At 35.4% G+C, this 21743-nt stretch overlaps 1 protein-coding gene across 3 annotated transcripts in view; it reads right to left on the reverse strand.

Annotated features, from left to right (window-relative positions):
• The window catches only part of LOC131440203 (band 4.1-like protein 4A), a 539736-nt gene that overhangs the window by 309351 nt on the left and 208642 nt on the right, over positions 1–21743 (reverse strand). For all 3 annotated transcript variants that reach the window (XM_058611272.1, XM_058611273.1, XM_058611271.1), the window contains exon 2: positions 11819–12762. In XM_058611272.1, coding sequence (XP_058467255.1) covers positions 11819–11902 — 84 coding nt within the window. In that variant the 5' untranslated portion in view covers positions 11903–12762. The remainder of the gene's footprint in view (positions 1–11818; positions 12763–21743) is intronic.

Below are 21743 nucleotides of genomic sequence, written 5' to 3' on the forward strand. Positions count from 1 at the left end.
TCACTCCAAATGCGGCAATTTTGCTTATTTACGTAGCCATTCAACCAGAAATGAGCCTCATCGCTGAACAAAATTTGTCGATAAAAAAGCGGATTTTCCGAATGGACCACCTAAGACGCAGCCGCGGTCAACATTTAAATGAAATTATCTTCAAAAAGTAAATGTCATGTACCAATCTAACGTTTAAAATAAAGAACCGATGAGATTTTGCAAATTTTATGCGTTTAATTGTTTAAAAAAGTTCTCAAGCTCTTAAAAAATCACCCTTTACAACAAGCGGTAAAGTTCTATCCATTTTTGTACAGGGTAAATTTTGAAAGTAAAGTATTCACAGCAAAAAAATCAAAATTGATAGTCCACTCGAAAATGTTTACAGGCGGCTTGTCATACTCTTCATACTTTACTAACTACTAGCATTTTACTTTATGATTAGTTAATTAAAGAAATCAATCAAGTGTAAGAAGTGTGCAAATATTTAAGTGCTAAATAAGCAGCTTAATATTTTTACAAAATTTGAAGTGATGAATATGAATCTGAATCCTCCTCGAGAATTTTTCTGGAATAGAATAAAATGGAAGGGCTGTTATTAATTATGTATTGGATGAAAAACCAAAGACTAGCTTTTCGCATATAAAATTATTGTTTCGGACAGAAGAATAGAGTCGAAATACATTCACTAACAAACTTGAACATTTTAATGCATCATCTTCCGACACTCAGTTGCCAGTTTTATGACTTTTGCATCCATCAGTATGTTACTGTGAGAGTCTGTCGTATAAATAAATAAATCTCCAACGACTATAAATTTGCAAAATAGTGGTATGTTAAAAAGTCGGTTATCACAATGATTCCGTAGCCTATCTATAAGAGAAAGGAAAACAAATTTTCTTAATCCAACTAGTTGTGTGTCGTTCAAACAGTTGTTAAACAAAATTTTATTGAAATAATTTCTGACACGAATTCGATCCGATTTTTTTACATAAATTCCTTCAAATTGATTCGGTAAGTTCACAAAAGTGTACTAAACAACATTACCAAAATCTAAGGTATCAGCAATAATACAATTGAGCTTGACCGTTGGCCACTTTCTGAAGAAATGTGCGCATAGAAAAAATGATTTGTCGGTTACGTCATTAATACGATTATATCTCCGGAACCGAAAGTATCTGCAATTTGATCTTCGATGTGATCTTGATCGATGATCCAATAGTGGCTTCTAAGCTAGTCTACGATTGTTGAAATCGGTTCAACCATATCTGAGAATATTGAGCGGAGGAAAACATATATGTTTTGTCGGTTACGTCTATTATATCTCTGAAACCAAATAGGACATCCGTTTGAAATCAACTCATATCTCAAGATGAGATTTCAAAGCTTGTTAAAATAGGTTTGGTCGTTTCGATAAAATTGAGTGGAAGGAAAAAATTGGGAGCCGGAAGTGACAACCAATAGATTTATGAACTAGATTCATAACCAAAGAGCAGCTTTCAATCGAGAAAGTTTGTTGAAATCGGTTAAGTCATCTCCGACACATACAGGTGTTTTCTGAGCTGCGTCGGGTTTTCATATGTATGGAAATATGAATATAATTACCTGAAAATGTTTTATGACCATAAAGTCGATTGTTGGAATGTATCTATTTTATAATTGACTAACGAAAGAAAAAAGTTTTATAATATAGGGGAGACCGGGGCTAAACAGAAAACTTTTTGAAAATTGAGAAAAACATCCATGACAACTAGGATTTTACCCAAATTATCTCTACCGTTGTGTAGTTTCAACCTTCAGCTACAATTCCCAATTTGTGAGTTGGAAAAATATGTGATAGTTTTCGTACAAAGTCGCGCAGAAGTGACCAACTTAAAATACAATATTTTTGGAACCGCGGAGCTGCGCCGGACTCGTTTTGTAGCAAATTAAACTATGAGCTTCCAGTACACAAATTTAGAACGAATACGATGGGGTGACAAATCTCAAGACACCTTAGTTTCATCCTTTCGTGGGACTGACGTCTCAACCTCCAGCCAACTGACGTTTGTCTATCACATGAAAGCGCGCTTACAAAGTCAATCCATGGATCGAAATAATTGCTGGTTTATAAGATATTTAAGCTGTCTAGTTTAACCCCGAGTCCTGTCTAGCCCCGGTCCCCCCTAATAATTTCTTGTGTTTCGAAGGGTTTGAACCCCTTAAAAGCGTAATTAAAAATGCCCTTCTCGCGAATCATTCTGCAAGTGGTGGATAAATCTCTGAATGCTCTGTGAACATTTTGCTGACGAATTCCCTCTTGGGAATTATAATCTATTTTTACATTTCTATATCATCTGTGAGTTTATTGATGAAGCTAAAAGAAGCATTTTTTTTTTGCTTTCATGCATACAGGTAACTTCACTGGGAGTGTGTAATTGCTCAGTTGCACGAGTTACACCTCATTGAAACGTTTCATTTTCCGTTTAGAGTCTAAGTCATTGCTCAACTGTAACGTTTCATTACTCATTAGTGACGCGTGTCTTTACTGGATGTCATTACAAAACTGCCAGCACGATAAATCAAAAATGACAGTTTAGTTAAAACCAGTGTTGGTGATTGCCGAAAATTTGACAGAAGCTTCTATATTGCTATTTATATTGTATACAACATTTTCAATCCGGTAGAAGATGCTACAAGAACTCAAGTCTCTCAATGCATGAACCGTGAGAGAATTTTGCTACATTTCTTCGCTTCACTTCATACTCTGAGTATTTCACGGCCCTTAACAAAATTTACAGTCTGATAATGATCGTTGCTGTGTGGAATTTCCCAAGAGTTGACAATTATCGCAGAAAATCGAATCGATGATTCAACATGATGATTCTCATACGAGGTTGCCATATTTCAAAACCCTTGTGTGGAGCATTCACAGACATTTTCATAGACACAACTTATACAAAAGTTATATGCACATAGTTAGAATAAACGGCAATAGTAAAATGATTCTATCGCAATTATTCACTGCCCATACCGAATCGGATCGCGAAACGAGAATAAGCGACCGTTTGTTGCTTCAGAGAGAAGCCCCACAGCAACGTGCTAACCCGTGATGCTCAGACGGATCATCGAGAGAAATTCGCTCTCGCCCTGGTGTCAATTCTATGTTAAATGAACCATGCCGGTTTTTTGTTGCTTCGATGATATCCGTCTCTCTTTGATGGCACTGATTCAATAGGGTGAAGAGTTGCTGGTGAGCGTTCTTTGATACGATAAAAGCCATGGTTAAAACAATAATCGAAAGCAGGATTAAGATCAACAACTTTTTAAACGCTTTTAAACCTTCAACATAGAGTCAGCAAAATTTTCCGGCCCGAAGAAGCGAACGACCTTAAGGTTACAACCTCTATAATCGAAACCTAAAACAAAACAATCCTTCAACAGAATCTACTTGTCTCCATAATGAACTACAATTGTTCTGAAAAACAAATCTTGTTTCGAAATGATTCCAAACCTTTTCCCATAGTAGATAGACGTAAGCGAATGTTGAACATCACTACTAAAGGCATGGCATGGAAAACGATGGACTTGGACACCGATCTGATCTGAAAATGACTTGCCAAAACCTGTGGCACGGAATGGGAAAATTGATTTAGGAAGGGTCGACACGATAAGCGGCAACCCGGAAATGGCAGTGAAATTGCGGGACAGTTAAATTTTATGGACGATACGGAACACAATTTATGCGGGTGTGTTCTACGGTTGTTGATGGCAAAAGATAACGTTCAGCTAAGTGTTTTTTGATTATTTATAGGAAAATTACCCTAGCAGTAATTTGCGATCGCGAAATTAACTTCGAAAAGGGATCCAATCTGTATTGTAGAATGGTTAAAATATTCTTGCTATCTATTCTGTGAAGGAATGCCTTTTGGAATTATTTTCTTCGTTAGATTAAATTTAACCCTTCATTGACATTTCGAGTTTCATCCCGTTTCAATGAACAAAGAGAAAGAAAAGCAGAGGAAAACAAATTTCTGATAAATTGATTCGGCGAAAACAGTTCATTGGAGTGATTAATTGCGTTAAATACTAAGAATGCACCTTCCAAAGTGTTTTCGAACAGTGATTCAAATTAAGAGTCCTGTAAAGCTAAAAAGTAAATGATTATCCGACTTTCAGACTTGGCCAATCTTTACTGTTGGCCCAACGAATTTTCGACTAACTTCATAACCAAACTCAACTCTGGCGTGTAACAACAATTTCACAATTTTTTTTTAAACAAAAGAAAAAATACACTAAATCAAAATCATCGTAAAAAATATGCGTTCATTTTTAATTTTATCATTTTTCAGTAATTGTGTTCAATGCCGTCAAGTTAAGTCAAGTCAAAGCAGTATACGGACTATTGCAGTCAAATTAATATATATTAGAAACGTGGATAGGTTCTTCAATAATTCATAGTTTTTTTTTTTTTTGAAATTCCAGAAAATCTTCAACTTCAAGACATGATCCATGGATGCGATTTTCACTGTCTCACAATCACACTTTGTCACAATTAAATTCTAATGAATGTTTATTGCTTCAATGCGCTTAAATGTCATTCAGGATCACAAAGTTCTCACTTCAACTAACAAAATCGGTTTGTTTCTTTTTTATTTGAAGTACAACACTAGAATTTGAATATGTCCCATAAAAATATAGACTCCAAAACAACGTTAACTGATGATCTTAGAAGAACGTAGAAACAAAAACAACATTTCATTGAACTTTTTCGCATACGAATCCATCAGTTATTCGAATAAATTGAGTACAAAGAAATAAGAATTAATACAGTCTGAATGTAGTTCGAATTGGGGTGAATTCATGATTCTAAAGTTCTCCGGGACACCTGGTTATCTATGAATTGCGGAATAATAGCAAAACAAGCTTGTTGTTGAGCTATTGATGTGGAACAAGGCTACCAAAATTTCTAATAATCGATATTTTCAATCAAACAGTTCAATTAATCGGCATACTTTTAAATGCGCAATTTCACAAGAGTTTTCTTAGATTCATCTATAGTAGGAACAAGCATCGAACACACGAACCCAGAACATACACTCTGTTTGCCATATTTTGTATTTGTCTTGTATCCGACGAAATTATATCAATAGCCCAAATATATGCTATTAAAGGTATTTACTTACTAGTGTAACGGATTTCGATATTTCTCTTTGTCAAGATTGTGTTCAAGTTTTGCATGCATGCAGTTATTTATATAGCTTTAAGTTTGTGCATGGGTAACTTAGCGATTTTCGGACACTCTATGGTACTACCATATTACGATTCCGGTTGAAGCGATCTCATTATTAATCTAGTTCATCTTTCAAAAATTAGAAATTAATCTTATGCACCCAAAATCTATCCTGGACTAGTTGCAGATTTCTCAGACGAAAACGACATACCAAAGCATTTCATCCAAACTCGCATGACACTTAACTTTAAATCGTTTCATAGCGTTTTGTGTGATACCACAGATAACAGTTATGCAGGCTCGAACAATTTTTTTCAAAATCCTGTGTAATTTTTACATTTGCTATTCGTTGGAAACACTACTGCCACCTACTCGTTCGGCGCGATCATTCAAAACGTTCCACTACGTTCCGGAACGATAACAAAATCCTGCTACCTGTAATATAAATATTCCAACTACAACAATTTTAACACTTATCACACTATTTTCCTAAGTGTTAAATACAACTTTATTTCCATGTCACATAAACCACACGAAAATTCGATCGGAATGAAACAAAAATAAACTTGTAAATTTAACCAACAGCAAAACAAAAATCTAGCGTGATGTGAAAGTTGCACAAAAAAATGTGTCTCAAGTGAAAGCGGCACCCAAATCGTGGTGGCACCTTGTGTCGATCGTGGTGACATCTGCAAATGTTCGCCACGCTGATTGATCAAATTTTACACACAGTTCATATGAAAGCCTGTATATCTGTTATCTGTGGTGATACTTACTGTCTACACGCAAAGAAATAGATCATGTTAAAAATAACAAAACTGTTAATAGATTCCTAAATTTTATTTTTGATGATTTCTAGCTAGAATAAGATTACATTGAACCAATTTATCCCTTTAAAAGCAGCAATGTTCTCTGTTTGATTTGAATCAAAATTTTGGTCTAGTCAAATAAAAAAAATTTGTTCCGGCTGATTTTATTGTTGAAATAAACTAAATATTTATTACATGTCAATCAAAGTTGAGTTGATGTTATCGACAATGTCTATATTGATTCATTCCTGTTAAATTTTCATATAAATAAAAAAATTGGTTTATCTTATCTATGATCTTATTTGTGTAATGATATCACTAAGTTTACTGTTTAAAAGAACCATATTATTTTCGTTTCATGTAAACCAGAGCAATTTTCTCCAGCACGACTAAACCAGAGCTTTATATTTCTCCCGGGGTGAAGTTTGTGTGCGTTTAATAAGTAAAACTTTGTTTGTTTCTTCTATTTCCTAGGAGGGTTTCAATTATTCAAGTGTATGTATTGATAATTGTTAATATTTTTGAAAATTAGATAACAGTACTTAATATATTGTCTTTACAAAAAATATTTAATGCAGGTATCAAGACCAAATCATTGGATACTTTTTTAATATCATTTATTTATACCCGGCTTTAACCTAGTTGCGGTCGTTCACCGGGGCATTGGATACTAATTATAATCAAGGATGGCTTTTATCGTATCAAAGAACGCTCACTGCAACTCTTCACACGATTGAATCAGTGTCATCAAAGAGAGACGGATATCATCGCAACAACAAAAACCCGGCATGGCTCATTTAACATAGAATCGACACCAGTGCGAGAGCGAATTTCTCTCGATGACATTTCTGAGAATCAAAGGTTAGCACGCTGCTGTGGGGATCCTCTCTGAAGCAACAAACGGTCGCTTATTCTCGTTTCGCGATCCGATTCTATACAGGCAGTTGATAATTACGATAGAATCATTTTACTTTTGCCGCTTATTCTAACTATGTGCATATAACCTTTGTATAAGTTGTGTCTATGAAAATGTCTGTGAATGCTCCATACAAGGAAATATTGCAACATAGTATGAGAATCATCAAGTTGAATCATTCGATTTTCTGCGATAATTCTCAACTTGCGATTGTCTCTTGGGAAATTCCACACAGTAACGATCATTATCAGACTGCAAATTTTTTTAAGGGCCGTGAAATACTCAGAGTATGAAGTGAAGCTAAGAAATGTAGCAAAATTCTCTCACGGTTCATGCATTGAGAGACTTGAGTTCTTGTAGCATCTTCTACCGGATTGAAAATGTTGTATACAATATAGATAGCAATATAACAGCTTCTGTCAAATTTTCGGCAATCACCAACACTGATTATAATACCAGGCTTGATTAGCTAAATATTTTTGGTAGCTAGGTTTTCAAGAATTTGAAAACGAATGTAAATCGAATTAGAAGTAGCATCAAAAATTACCTTGTAAATTAGTTTAAAAGAAATCATTTTATTCTTGAAAACAAACAAAAATGTACGATTATAAGAAACACAAGCGTTAGTTGAGATAACAAAATTTAAGTGAATTTTTTTCAACTAAAAAGTTTGTAAATTTAAAGCGCTTCAATCATTAACTTGAGATAAAGTTAGTTCTTTGGAAACAAATTTTTCAAATTTAATTTACTGTGAAATTGTTTGTCAAGACATTGACAAGAAGGCACAAGTAAAATATGTGTTATTTTTATCAAAGTATCGATTTAAACAAATTATGTTTTGTAGTTTCATTTCAAGTCAGATTTTCTTTTATCACTATATCTGTGGAAATGTTTTATAAGATTTTATTTGATACTATTAATGATCAGGTACCTTTTAAGAGAATCAGACGACTACTTAACTATAAATATCCAATATGGTATAATGATAACATTAAAAATCTGAAAAATCGAAAACAGAAGGCTCATAAAAAATATAAAAGAAACAGTAGTAGCGTCAACTTAGGAACTTACTAACAAACTGAGGAGTACTCCCGGACCTGATGGAATTCCTCCCATATTCATGAAAAAACTATCGTTAGAAATAGCCACACCTTTGTTTTGGCTTTTCAATAAACCACTGATGATCGGTGTTTTTCCTAAAATATTTGGTACCGATTTACAAATGTGGAAAACAATCAGATGGGTGTAATTATCGAGGAATTGCAATTATCTCCCGCATTCCTAAACTTTTTGAAGCGATAATCAATGGAAAATGTTTTACCAAGTTAAAAATAGAATCACTAATATGCAACATGGATTTTTTAAGGGTCGCTCGACTAATACAAATTTACTCGATTTTGTCAATTACTCACTGGCTGCTATGGATAAGGGTAATTACATAGAAGCTCTCTATACTGACTTCAGCAAAGCATTTGATCGCATTGATATACCTATGTTTCTTTACGTTTCGTCTTAGACTCGTCAGTGCAGAGCAGTTCAAATTGAACTGCTTATTGCAAACTTAAACAGTTCAACTTGAACCGCTAAGCAGACGTAAAGTTAATGCTATTTGCAAAACACTTATATATTTTAAGTTTGCAATAAGCAGTTCAATTTGAACTGCTCTGCACTGACGAGTCTAAGACGAAACGTAAAGAAAAGTAAAAACGGTTATGTGCCCTAAGCACAAACATAACAGTTCGGCTGAAAAGTTTGTATCGTTTAATAGAAACACACATTTTTTTGCCAAAATTCGTTTTTATTATTCAACATAATTGCCATCAGAGGCGATACAGCGATTTTAGCGATCTTCCAACTTTTCGATACCATTTTTGTAGTACGATTTGTCCTTTGCTTCCAAATAGGCCTCAGTTTCAGCGATTACCTCTTCATTGCTTCTAAATTTTTTACCAGCGAGCATTCTCTTGAGGTCTGAGAACAGGAAAAAGTCACTGGGGGCCAAATCTAGAGAATACGGTGGATGAGGGAGCAATTCGAAGCCCAATTCGCTCAATTTCAGCATGGTTTTCATCGACTTGTGACACGGTGCATTGTCATTTCATCGGTAACAGCCTTTTTTGGACGTCCGCTGCGTTCATCGTCTTCGGTGCTCATATGACCAGTACGAAATTTTGCAAACCACTTACGAATTGTTGCTTCGCCCGGTGCAAAGTCTGGATAACACTCATCAAGCCATTTTTTGGTATCGGCGGCACTTTTCTTCATCAAAAAGTAGTGTTTCATCAACACACGAAATTCCTTTTTTTCCATTTTTGTTCACAATAACAAAAGTAGCTTCACTCAAAATGCAATATCTCACAAACTAATAATCAGACAGCTGTCAAATTTATACACGTATCTTTTGAAGGTTGGTACTAACTGAAAATGTTATGGATTTAATTCTAGCGGCGCCCTTCATAGAAACGATACGAACTTTTCAGCCGATCTGTTAGGCTAACCCCTAAATGACCATACCTCAAACTACAAAAAATAGGAACTGGTCCTGAACTACTCAAATGGCTTGAGCCGTATCTGACTGATCGTCAGCGAATGGTTCGATTTAAAGGGAGGATATCCAACCTTCCTAGAAATAAAAACTGATGTAGACAAGGTGGTATTTCAAAATGAAGTGCAAACGTTCCATGTCTGGTGTAACAAAAGCCTTTTGAAACTAAACGTCAATAAATGTAAAGTAATAGCTTTCAGTACGAAACAAAACACACCAGATATCACAATTAAACTAAGCGATCAAACAGTAGAAAGATGTATCAGAATTAGAGATCTAGGAATAATTTTAGATAAAAAGTTGACTTTCATCGATTACTATAATACGATAATAGGCAGAGCTAATAACATGCTTGCATTTATAAAACGCTTCAGCTATAATTTTTGCGATCCTTACACAATTAAAACATTAAATATTGCCTACTTGAGGTCTGTACTGGAATATTGTAGCATTGTTTGGTCCCCTTTCTCAATCACTATCACAAGGAACGTATAACATAGAATCAGTTCCTATTATTTGCACTCCGTAAGTTAGGTTTGGCAAGATTTCCTCTACCATCATACAAAGCTCGTTGCATGCTCATTGACATCCACACACTAGAAGAGCGTCGAGAACAATTAATGGTTTCATTCTTACATAACATCGTTACACATCGGGTTGATTCCTCTGGACTTCTGTCTAAACTTAATTTTTATATACCTTCCCGACAATTCCGAAACCGAGCTATATTCTATATTAGTCATTATCGTACCAACTATGCTAAATTTGGCCCAATAAATCAAATGATGTCAACTTATAATAAGCATTGCGGAGCAATTGACTTTACAATGACGACTCAAACAATATTTTAATTACCAATACGACCTAGGTCCTAGAACATAATGCACATTAATGTTTATTTTAGAAAATATCACACATGTTAAAATGTAATCAATACAATGTAATGGTCTACTATAGTTTGACGACAAATAAATAAATAAATTTTAATTAAAAAATCTTTATGTTAAACCCCAATTTGAATATTTCTATTTTTTTTTTCTCTGCTTGTAGCAGCAAACTTTCTCTGACATGTTTCATGTGAGACTGAAGCTATGGAAATAATTTTGCTTATATTTATAGATTCGCGTGATCCCACAGTTTCACTTTTCCATTGACTGATAAATCAGAACGACCATCCAAAACCATCGTCTCCATAAGGGAAATGATGATGATGGTCCCACCTCATACCCCTACAAAGGTGTGAGCAGAACGAGTTATCTAAATGATAATTAATATTTTTGCACATATCTTAACCAGTAAACAAAAGAAAATGATCTGATTAATCTAGCAGGTATAGATTCTTCTTCAAAAGAACGACTGACCACAAAATAACATTCAAATATCTCGGATTTACTATCCAGGGTTAATCAAGAAAATTTCCAACCCGGGAAGATCCTTGATCACATCAGGAATCGAACCCGATATCTTTACCAGTATCAGACAGTAATTCACCTGGCCCTTCCCGCCGGACCAGTTCATCGCTACACACAATCCAGTAAGCCTTGGAAATATTTTTAATCAAAAGGTGAAACATTATTAATAATTGATACAAAATTGGCCGAGCTGTAGGTGTTCAAAACCTGACCACATTTCTACATGTATTTACCCTTGTATTTGAAAGCAATAACAATAATCATTTAAGCTGGTTTTATTGGGAGTCGAAGCCTTACAAAATTTAAAAAAAAATACTGCGTGGACTTTAACTTTGCCGATGACAAAAGTATCATCGGTTACGAATGACCTAGTTTATCGGTCACTCTTAGTTAGCGAAAAATATTAAGGTTTCTCTTATTCTGAATCAGTTTTCTTGCAGGCAAAAATGCTAGAGACATGTAGCAACAAGTTTACATCATTCCACAAGCTAGATAAAAAGCTCGAAAATTTTTGGCTGGATAGTGCCTTGCTCACCATTTCACTAGCATGCTCATTTTCAGCTCATAACAGAACATTCTTCGCCTGTGGAAAATGCGGCCCACTAGTAGTGAAATTTTGTGCTACTGATTCACATTCCAATGGAAATGGATTTAGTGGAATGCAGAAATTTCATCTAACTCTAGAACGCTACAGCTTCTCGTATGTGTTAGCAAAGGTTCAAATGGGGCGTTGATTTTCAACATGTTAGCAGATAAACTATGTACTATTCATTCCGTTTTAGTTTCAGTTGTGGCTCGGTTTTACTTTATCTATTCATAATGGCAAGGATAATCAGACGGGAGAAACACCATTATCATGTTTTACAATTGACCGGTATTAAGCCATAAGTTATCTAGAAGGAAACTTACAGGGCTCCTAGTAAATACGATGCTTACCTGTAATTCATGCAGGAAGTCGGTCTCATCCAACAGCACAATCCGCAACGAGATGGTCTTCGATGACCGACAAAGGCAGTACATCGTGAAGCTTGATCTGTCGATGAACACCGACTGCACCGAGTCAAAAGAACTATCACTCAACTTCACACCCGTTCCGGGGGTAAAAAAAAGAGATCTTTTATGAAAGATCACACTCGCGAAAAATAAAACAACAACAAGAACAACAAAATTACCACCGCCTTATGAGAAAATAACTTCTCTTGCAAGCGACTTGTTTGCCGACTGATTATACGGCCCGATGAATTCCGGCACCAACCGCAACCAAGTGTCGGATCATTCCAGGACTCGTCGTCGTAGTTTCATCCATCATTACTTCATTCACTCACTTCACTTACTATAGTTCGCTCCGTTCGCTCACCGCAAAAGCCTTTTGTGTGTACGATCCAAGTTGAAGATCCTTCACGCGGGTGATTCCATTAGTGAAGGTTGTTGGTGGCGGTGTTTTGGCGAGCGGTCTAGTTCTTGTTTCCTCACTTAGCTCCCGGGGATTCGACCGAATAGGACAAGCGAGTCGACAGAGCCGAACAGTTTGTTGATTTATCACCTTCACGACCTAGAAGGTGTGCGCGTCACAGCGGACCTAGTTCTTCCTCTTTTTTTTTATTTGCCCTTCCTCGATCCTCCGCAAGATCGCGCGCGCGTTCGATGCGTGCTTTTTCGCCGTACCGATCTGGCAAAAGACCGATCCAATTGCGGCGGTCGCTCCGAGCTGCTCTCCCGATCGATGGATCGATCGAGCGGTTGATTGATTGATTGATTGATTACTCGATTGAAAGTTGATAAATTATACGCTGGCTGGCTGTGCTGGGGCTATTGTTTGTTGTTATTAGCGAACTCTCGACCGGTGCGTAATTATCTTGGCGAGGATTTTAGCTGCCGATCTGCGAACAAATGAGAAAAGGAATGGTTACGTAAGTGCGTGCGGTGATAGAAGGTAGATCCATTTGAATTGAATTATTCTAGCTATCATTCGGAAGAAAAATGTAGGTAAGGGTCGTTGATCAAGCAGTGAGATAATTATTCATTTTCAACCGGTTTCAAGCTGACACGTTTGGAAACGACGATGGATTTGATGACAATGCGATTGAATTGCCACGGTACAGCTTGTCCGGTTCAAAATGACCGTTCGACCGATCGATGAAATTGAAGGTTCACAATAAGGTTTTACATGAACATGGCGAAACCTCAAAAAAAGAGTTGCATGAACGTCGCACAGTGGTTCGAATCAATAAAAACGTGGACATAAATCAGTAGCTGCCAAACCGTTCTTTTAATGCATATAGTTGCTTTGAAGAAATTATTTACAAATATATACCGCGTAATTTGATCCTATCATTAATTGTTCATGGCCTACTTTGACAAAAAATGTAACCATAACTTTTTTTTCTGAAGAGATAGAATTTTTTTTTCTTCTATAAAGTTTTGGAACTATTAAAAATAATTTACTTTGTCAAATATACCAAAAGTCTAGGTCGCACCGTTTCGGATATACAAAGCGCTTTTATGGCAACCCCCTTAAAATCAGTTTTTTATTCATAAATTGTTTAGAGTTATTTTGTTATGCATACTTTGTTTGGAATAATTGTAGAATTTATAAAATCGCATATTTTTGTTGAAAATAGTGCATAGGTTTGTTCTTTCCTGGCAAAGTTATGCAACATTTTACCTTTTTTTAACCTAGGATAAAACCTTGCGCCGAAGCGAAACATGCAACTTTATGCAGCTGATTTTTACAAAATTTGTAGGAAAAGATGTGCCCAATACCATAAAAAAAATCTAAGTGGAACTCGGTGGAACTTTTTTTTTAGGTCTCTTCAAAGTTAGTTTTAATTACTGAATTATGGCAACCCCCTTAAAACTAGTTTTCTAGTCATAACTTGTTTCGTGTTATTTTTTCATGCATACTTCGTTTGGAATAATTGTAGAAAATATATAATTTCATAATTTTGTAGAAACTAATGCATAAGTTTATTCTTTTCTGGAAAATTTATGCATAATTTTACTTCTTACCTAGAAAACCTTGTGCCGAAGCGAAATATGCAACTTAATGCATCAAACTTTTATAATACTTATAGGAGAACATGTACCTTATCAAATTTATTTTCCAATGAGAATATCTTGAGTAATATTCGTGTGACTCATTTCCACTATGGCCATGCTGAAACCATGAATGGTTACGAAACAGAGGGCGCACAGTGGTCCAAAACTGGAAAAAGACGGTCACAAGTCTGTACAGACTTTCACTGATTTTTAAGAGCTAACGTGTCTTCGAAGAAGTTTTACAAAATAATATAACGCTTTTTTTGAAAGTAGCACCTTAATTTTTGTTAAGGGGGTAGTACCGATTTCGAAAAAAAATAATTTTGTTTTCGACGAAAAATTTTTTTTTCTATCTCATTTCAAAGAAAAAAACATTTCAAATATTTTTGCTGCAGATATGAATAATGTAAAAAAAATATTTTTTGAGATATTCGCTTTATTTTAAAAACAGTTTTTTTGGATTTACCTACGTAGAATTTATCTCTATTACCAAAGTATCTACTACAAAGTTAGCATTTAAATGAGTAACTTTTCCAAATACTTTTCACAACCTAATCAATCAACTAGGTAGTTAATGTTACCTAATAAATCATTACAATATGTTACTTAGTCGCATTGCATTCGATCAATCAGTATCAGTCAGTTTTCCGTATCGCTAATTTCTTGTTCTGTTGTAAGTTCTAGCATATCAATTGCTTCCAGTGACAATTTCTTTCCAGTTTTGATAGGATTGTAATAAATATTCGAAATCAGTGGGCCAGACGCAACTAGGAGTCTAAAAAAACATCTGTCATCGTTTTTTCAAGGCTGTTTTTCCTCGTGCCCAAGTTTGGATTTTTTTTATATGTTTATTAATTTTTAACTTTTTTCATTCAATAAACTATAAAGGTTGTTTTATGGAATCGCTTATTTGAAACCTAAGAAAAAACCGTACATTCATGCCTTGGACGAATTTTTGTATCTTTGTTATATTTTACAGGCTGTTGAAAAAAGGCTTTGTGTGAAATACCCCATGGATTATTACTAGACATGCTGTGCACGTATGCAAATATATGAAAAATATTTCTATCCTATTTCCGACTACCAGTCTGGACGCGCGTAAACACGCATAAACAAGTTCATGCTTGCACGCGCAACTTAAGCAAATTGTTGCGATTTTTATTTTGTTACTTTTCACAATTGACAATATTAGAATAAATCTAAGTGGAACTAGATGCAATTTTAGGCCTTTTCAAATTTAGTTTTAACTATTGAAAATCCGAAAAATTACAGGGTCCGGCACTCGAAGTGTAACCAACTTCAGACCTTCGAGCCTGGCGTCAAGGTAAATGCGACATATTATCGGGAAAGAATTCTGGAGGTTGCTTTGAAGCCGTGGGCAGACAAACATTTCGGTGGCAGACCATGGACGTTTCAGCAGGACTCGGCACCGTCTCACAAAGCTCGAGTGAACCAAGAATGGCTGAAAAACAACGTTCCGAACTTCATCACGTCCACACAATGGCTCTCGAATTCACCAGATGCGAATCCAATGGATTATTCTCTTTGGACCATTTTGGAGAGCAAAGTTCGAACTAAAAGATACACCAGTCTCGAGGCGAGTGGGCCAAAATACCTGCAAGTCACATTCGGGCAGCTTGCGATTCGTTTTTTGACCGTCTCAAGGCCATAGTCAAGGCAAAAGGTGGTCATATCGAGCAAAAGTGAATTGATTCTGAATTTTCTATTATTTTTTACACATTTTGTACTTTGAATCAAGTAAAAGTAATTTTCCAAACTGAATTTATGGCCTTTTTAATTGGTTACACTTCGAGTGCCGGACCCTGTATCAAAACTTCAACACATATTTAAAAAAAATGGAAAAATGTTTTCTAGACAAAATATGATAAAGTATTGTTAAAGTACAAACCTTTACGAAGAGATTTCATGTTTAAACGTGTAAATAAATTGAGTTATCGCGAAGCAACACGATTTTTAAGACGAGATGTTGATCGGGCGACGCTCACTGCAAAAGTGAGTTACAGAAATAGCAGACGCGTGACGCCCTCTGTTTCTTAACCATTCATGGTTTCAGCATGGCCATAGTGGAAATGAGTCACACGAATATTACTCAAGATATTCTCATTGGAAAATAAATTTGATAAGGTACATGTTCTCCTATAGGTATTATAAAAGTTTGATGCATTAAGTTGCATATTTCGCTTCGGCACAAGGTTTTCTAGGTAAGAAGTAAAATTATGCATAAATTTTCCAGAAAAGAATAAACTTATGCATTAGCTTCTACAAAATTATGAAATTATATATTTTCTAAAATTATTACAAACGAAGTATGTATGAAAAAATAACACGAAACAAGTTATGACTAGAAAACTAGTTTTAAGGGGGTTGCCATAATTCAGTAATTAAAACTAACTTTGAAGAGACCTAAAAAAAAAGTTCCACCGAGTTCCACTTAGATTTTTTTTATGGATTGGGCACATCTTTTGCTACAAATTTTGTAAAAATCAGCTGCATAAAGTTGCATGTTTCGCTTCGGTGCAAGGTTTTATCCTAGGTTAAAAAAAGGTAAAATGTTGCATAACTTTGCCAGGAAAGAACAAACCTATGCACTATCTTCAACAAAAATATGCGATTTTATAAATTCTACAATTATTTAAAACAAAGTATGCATAACAAAATAACTCGAAACAATTTATGAATAAAAAACTGATTTTAAGGGGGTTGCCATAAAAGCGCTTTGTATATCCGAAACGGTGCGACCTAGACTTTTGGTATATTTGACAAAGTAAATTATTTGTAATAGTTCTAAAACTTTGTAGAAGAAAAAAAAATTCTATCTCTTCAGAAAAAAAAGTTATGGTTACATTTTTTGTCAAAGTAGGCCATGAACAATTAATGATAGGATCAAATTACGCGGTATATATGTGTAAATAATTTCTTCAAAGCAATTATATGCATTGAAAGAACGGTTTGGCAGCTATTGATTTATGTCCACGTTTTTATTAATTCGAACCACTGTGCGTCGTTTGACAGCTATTAGGAGCTTGTTTATGTGTTCATTCCAATTTGAACGCGTGTAATTGAATGTGTATACAAACCAGAGTTGTTTGACAGCTATCAAACTTAAGTGGTTTGTTTACATATTCAGTTACATGCTCCCAAATTGAAACGGATATGTGAACGAACCGTTAATAATTGTCAAACGCAGTACATCTAGCCTATTTCGTAAGGTTGTGACATGTTCATCAATGTGTGAATCCAATCAGTGTGCTTACCACGAGATAACGTCATGGTGATGTTTTTGATATATCCCCTGTATTTTAAGAGTTTTTGAACATATTTTCCAGTTTATATGAGTTTAAACGATTGCAGTTGGTAGAACCTTACAAATATGTGTACAAAAATGGTTATTCTTGTATCATTATGAAATATATGATTGAAACCCTCTTCTTAATCTACCCAATGATGTGATAATCCCTTTCTCTTGTCAATAGAAGGGCATATTTAGTAGTGTTCTAGTTCTAGTTCTAGGTCGAAATTATCGCTTAATTTTTTTTTGCTGAAACATCACGTTACGAAAAACCGCTACTGTTTTGTAAATTGCAACATTTTGAAATTCTTCGGAACGTTAGTAGTTGGTTGTTAGTCAAGATATTTCTGATCATCTACTCGTCATGGGACAGATTCCGAAGGGGAAAAATGCGTTCCTCGCGAATTGAATGATGGACAGCAGGAAAAACTAAAATGGGTTTTCAACACAGAATTGGGATGGGAGATGAGAAATCGATTTAGTTCTGAATCTCAAAGTGATTTGTCGACTTTGTAAAACAATTGACATCAACTGCTTAAACATAATCGCTTCGGAAAGAAAAAGATGCTGTTTATTTGCTGGGATTTGAAAGGTGTTTTGTTCTACGAGCTCAAACCCAAGGGAACGGTAAATAGCATTTACCAACGATCGAAAATATTGGAATTGAATCTGAAATTACTCGAAAAAATAACCAGAATGCTCCAAAAGACATGAGTAAACCTTTTACCTCACTAAACCATACTCCCCAGACTTGACTCCCTTTGACTATCATTTGTTTTCATCAATTTCTCACGCATCTCACTAGGTAGAAAATGGCTTTACTATTTGATCACTTCAATAAATGAGCCGTTTCTTTGACGTGGTATTCGTTTGTAGAAGAAAAGATGGAAAAGGCCTAACATTCGAAGGCATAAAGTATGTTGAACCTATTGCTTACAATCGACATGTACTTTCATTCACAAAATATACAGAAGTTTTATGAAAGAAATTTGTTTATTTGTTGAATTGAAAGTCCTAATGAATAACACGAAGTACTACGAACAAACTTATAACAAGGATACACTTAATAATTTCTGTGAGAACTTGTGCGTCGGTTCACCAAATTCAAACAGATGCTCAACTTTGGAAAATGCTCGTATACATGCTGTCATTGGTTCATGTTGTCCGAAAGTAGTACGATGAAATCTTGTTTGAAGTAGACTCGTGGGGCGTAGAGATCGGTGAGAAGCACGGAAGTCAAGAAGAGATAACAATTTTGGTGAATCAATATCGCCATTGATTACTTTAGCCACAAGTAACGCTTGCTGCATCTTTCTTCGTCGCTCTAACGATTCCAGACCAATCAGACGACAGCGGTCAGGGTACGGTGGTAAATCCAGAGGGTTTTGCCATGGGAGGTGCCGCAAAGCCAACCGGACGAATCTCTTCTGTACACGTTCCATTCGTAAGTTCCAAACGAGTTGGCACGCATTTTTGAATAATGGACGCACCAACGAACAGTATAGCGCTTTTAGACAGTACGGGTCTTTGAAGTCTCGGCTAATTTTCGCTATGAAGCCGAGTTGTCGAGTTGCTTTGGAAATCAAAGTTGATCGGTGTTGGTTAAAGGTAAACTTAGCATCCAGAAAAACGCCGAGGTCATTGACAACGTCGACTCTTCCAAGAGTTTGTCCATCGATTTGATAGTCGAATATTATGGGGTTGGTTTTGCGATGAAATGTTATAACGTGACATTTCACGGTATTAATAATTAAAAAATTTCTTCTACACCAGCCAATATTTAAAAGTTCCTGGAGACGAACACAATCTTCAATAGACCGAACTGCCAGATACAGCTTCGTCCATCAGCGTAAATCAGTCTGCATCCAATACCAAGTAGTAAAGTAGCGTCGTTAAAGAACAGCACAAACAATGGTGGGCCTAGGTTACTACCCTGAGGAACACCAGATTTATTCGTGAAAGGTGAAGAAATACACGAACTTAGTTGCACACGTAGCACTCTGTCGCATAAATAAGAGCTCAGCCATTTAACAAACATTCTCGAAGCGCCTAGTCGGGATAATTTTGTTACAAGTATTTCATGATCTATTCGATCAAACGCTGCTTTCAGATCAGTATAAATTGCATCAATTTGAGATTTTTCTTCCACCCGAGTGATACAGGTAGATGTAAAATCCAACAGGTTCGTGTTCACCGATCGTCCAGGCATAAACATAAATAGCTTTAATGTAAAACACATCTTTGTTTTCTATATAGAAGTAATGTAATCTACAACAAATTCAATGGTAAATACAAGTAGAAATGTGGTCAGTTTTTGAACACTTACATCTCAGTCAGTTTAGTTTCAATCAGTAATATTATTTCACCAATTGATTGGAAATATTTCTACCTATTGATTTGAGTTTTCATAACCCTGTATTTTCAATTAAAACATCAGCTTAAATATCGAAATCAGTATCGCAAGTATGTACAAAGATATAATTGCATACATTTGGGTTTTTGATGTTATTTCGTCGGCTACAAAACAAATACAAATCAACACAAACAGAGCTTATATTCTGGGTTCGCGCGATCGGTGCCGGTTCCTAACAAAGATCAATCTAAGCAGACTCTCGTGCAATTGCGGATTAACAAGTGTGACGATTGATTGAACTGTTTGATTGAAAATGTTGGTCATTAGAAATGGCACAAAAAGGTGCTGAAATCCACCGAAAAGTGTTTGGTTTGGCAGGCAATTTGCAGCTGCGAACTGTAAAGTGGATTTTGATGTGGAACACATCTTTGTTTTCTATATAGGGGTGCAAACTGGAAACTCAAGGAAAAATACACGTAGAAATGTGGTCAGGTTTTTAACTCTTACAGTTCAGCCGATTTTGTATAAATTATTAATAATATTTCACCATTTGATTGGAAATATTTCTTAGTTTCGATTTGAATATATCAAGACACGTATTTTTAATTATGCATGATTGAAATTATGATAAATAGCTACCAGTGTCATATTTTGTCTGCTAAAAATCTGCGGAATACCGGATTTTTCTGCCGTAGACGACGTTTTGAAGGAGTACGCGATATATTAAAGGGAAAGCATCGCTCTGATTGGTCAATCTATGCAAAAGCGAAGCTGTTCGAAGCACGCAAATCGTTAAATAGAAGCGAAATTATAGCAAACGTTTCAGTCCTTCGCGTAGCATGCTAGAGGTAGGTTGTTGCTAGACAGCAAGACAAAAAGTGCCATAAAACGATTTGAAGCTTTAATTGGTTTGCTTTGATCTTGTGTCATGCGAGTTTGGATGAAATGATTTGTTATGTCGCTTTGCAAGAAACTCAGGGTAAATTTGAAGTGCTTAAGATTAATTTCTAATTTAAATAAGATGAACTCGATTTATTATCAAAATCGCAGAATGGTAGTAGTGGTAGATAACTGAACGATATAAAAAATAAATGCATGCGTGCAAAACTTGAATACAAGCTTGGCGAAAAGAAGCTTAAATGACCGAAATCCGTTACGCTAGTATGCATGTAGGTATAATTGCATATATTTCGGCTATTAATGTAATTTCGATAATTTCGTCGGATACAAGACAAACACGAATCAAGGCAAACAGAGTCCGGGTTCGCATGTCCGATGTTGATTCTTAATACACTGAGGTCTTTTGTTACGCGGGAGATACGCACTGCAAAACTTCTGGAATCCGCATATAAAACAGTGTAGCTTTGGAAATCCTCGTAAAAAGCCGCGTAACAAACTTGTTCCACATCAATAGCTCGAACAACCCCATGGGGCTGATCCTTGTAGTTTTTTTTTCATGATAACTGATATTATTGGTGTTTGACCACTGTTTCTCTGCTTCATGTTTTCCAGCTTGCAAAAACAAAGAAACAAACAGAAATGCATCAAGTCAATCCACCACTTCTCAACCACAAAATGAATCAATCAAATCGTTCGGAAACAACCATTTTAAGGATCAAGAGTAAACCAAGTTAACTTGTGTTGGTAATTTGTATATTACGTGCATTTTATTTGGTACATAATTCTTATATCTATGTATTCATATATGCAGTGCAATCAGTTTATCAAAGTGACTTGCACGATTGAGTTTCAGACAATCTTTATAACAATAATTTATTCTCAAATGAATGTTACGTCTAACTTTTTGGATAAAATATCAGTTTTGATCAATTTTTCCCCAAAGTTTCATGGAAAATTGCTTACATTTTATGAATGTAGATTTGAATTCCCTAATAAAAAAGGCGGGTGGGTAATGTCAGAGACATAACTGGATGTCGTGAATACGAAAACAACTGACATGTTCCTTAACACTTCCGAATATCAATTAGTTGATAAATTGTATGAATTATGCTTTTTCACATTTTTCGCAAAAACAAAGAAGGCTTGACTTGATCTCGATTACTGTGAATTTCACACAGCGAAATATGCACAAATCTAATCAAACTGTTCTAGATTTGCACTAAACTGAGGATATTTACCTTCGATTTGCGAGCAAGAAA

The sequence above is a fragment of the Malaya genurostris genome, chromosome 1 (assembly GCF_030247185.1).
Source record: "Malaya genurostris strain Urasoe2022 chromosome 1, Malgen_1.1, whole genome shotgun sequence".
In the NCBI taxonomy this organism is placed as follows: Eukaryota; Metazoa; Arthropoda; class Insecta; order Diptera; family Culicidae; genus Malaya; species Malaya genurostris.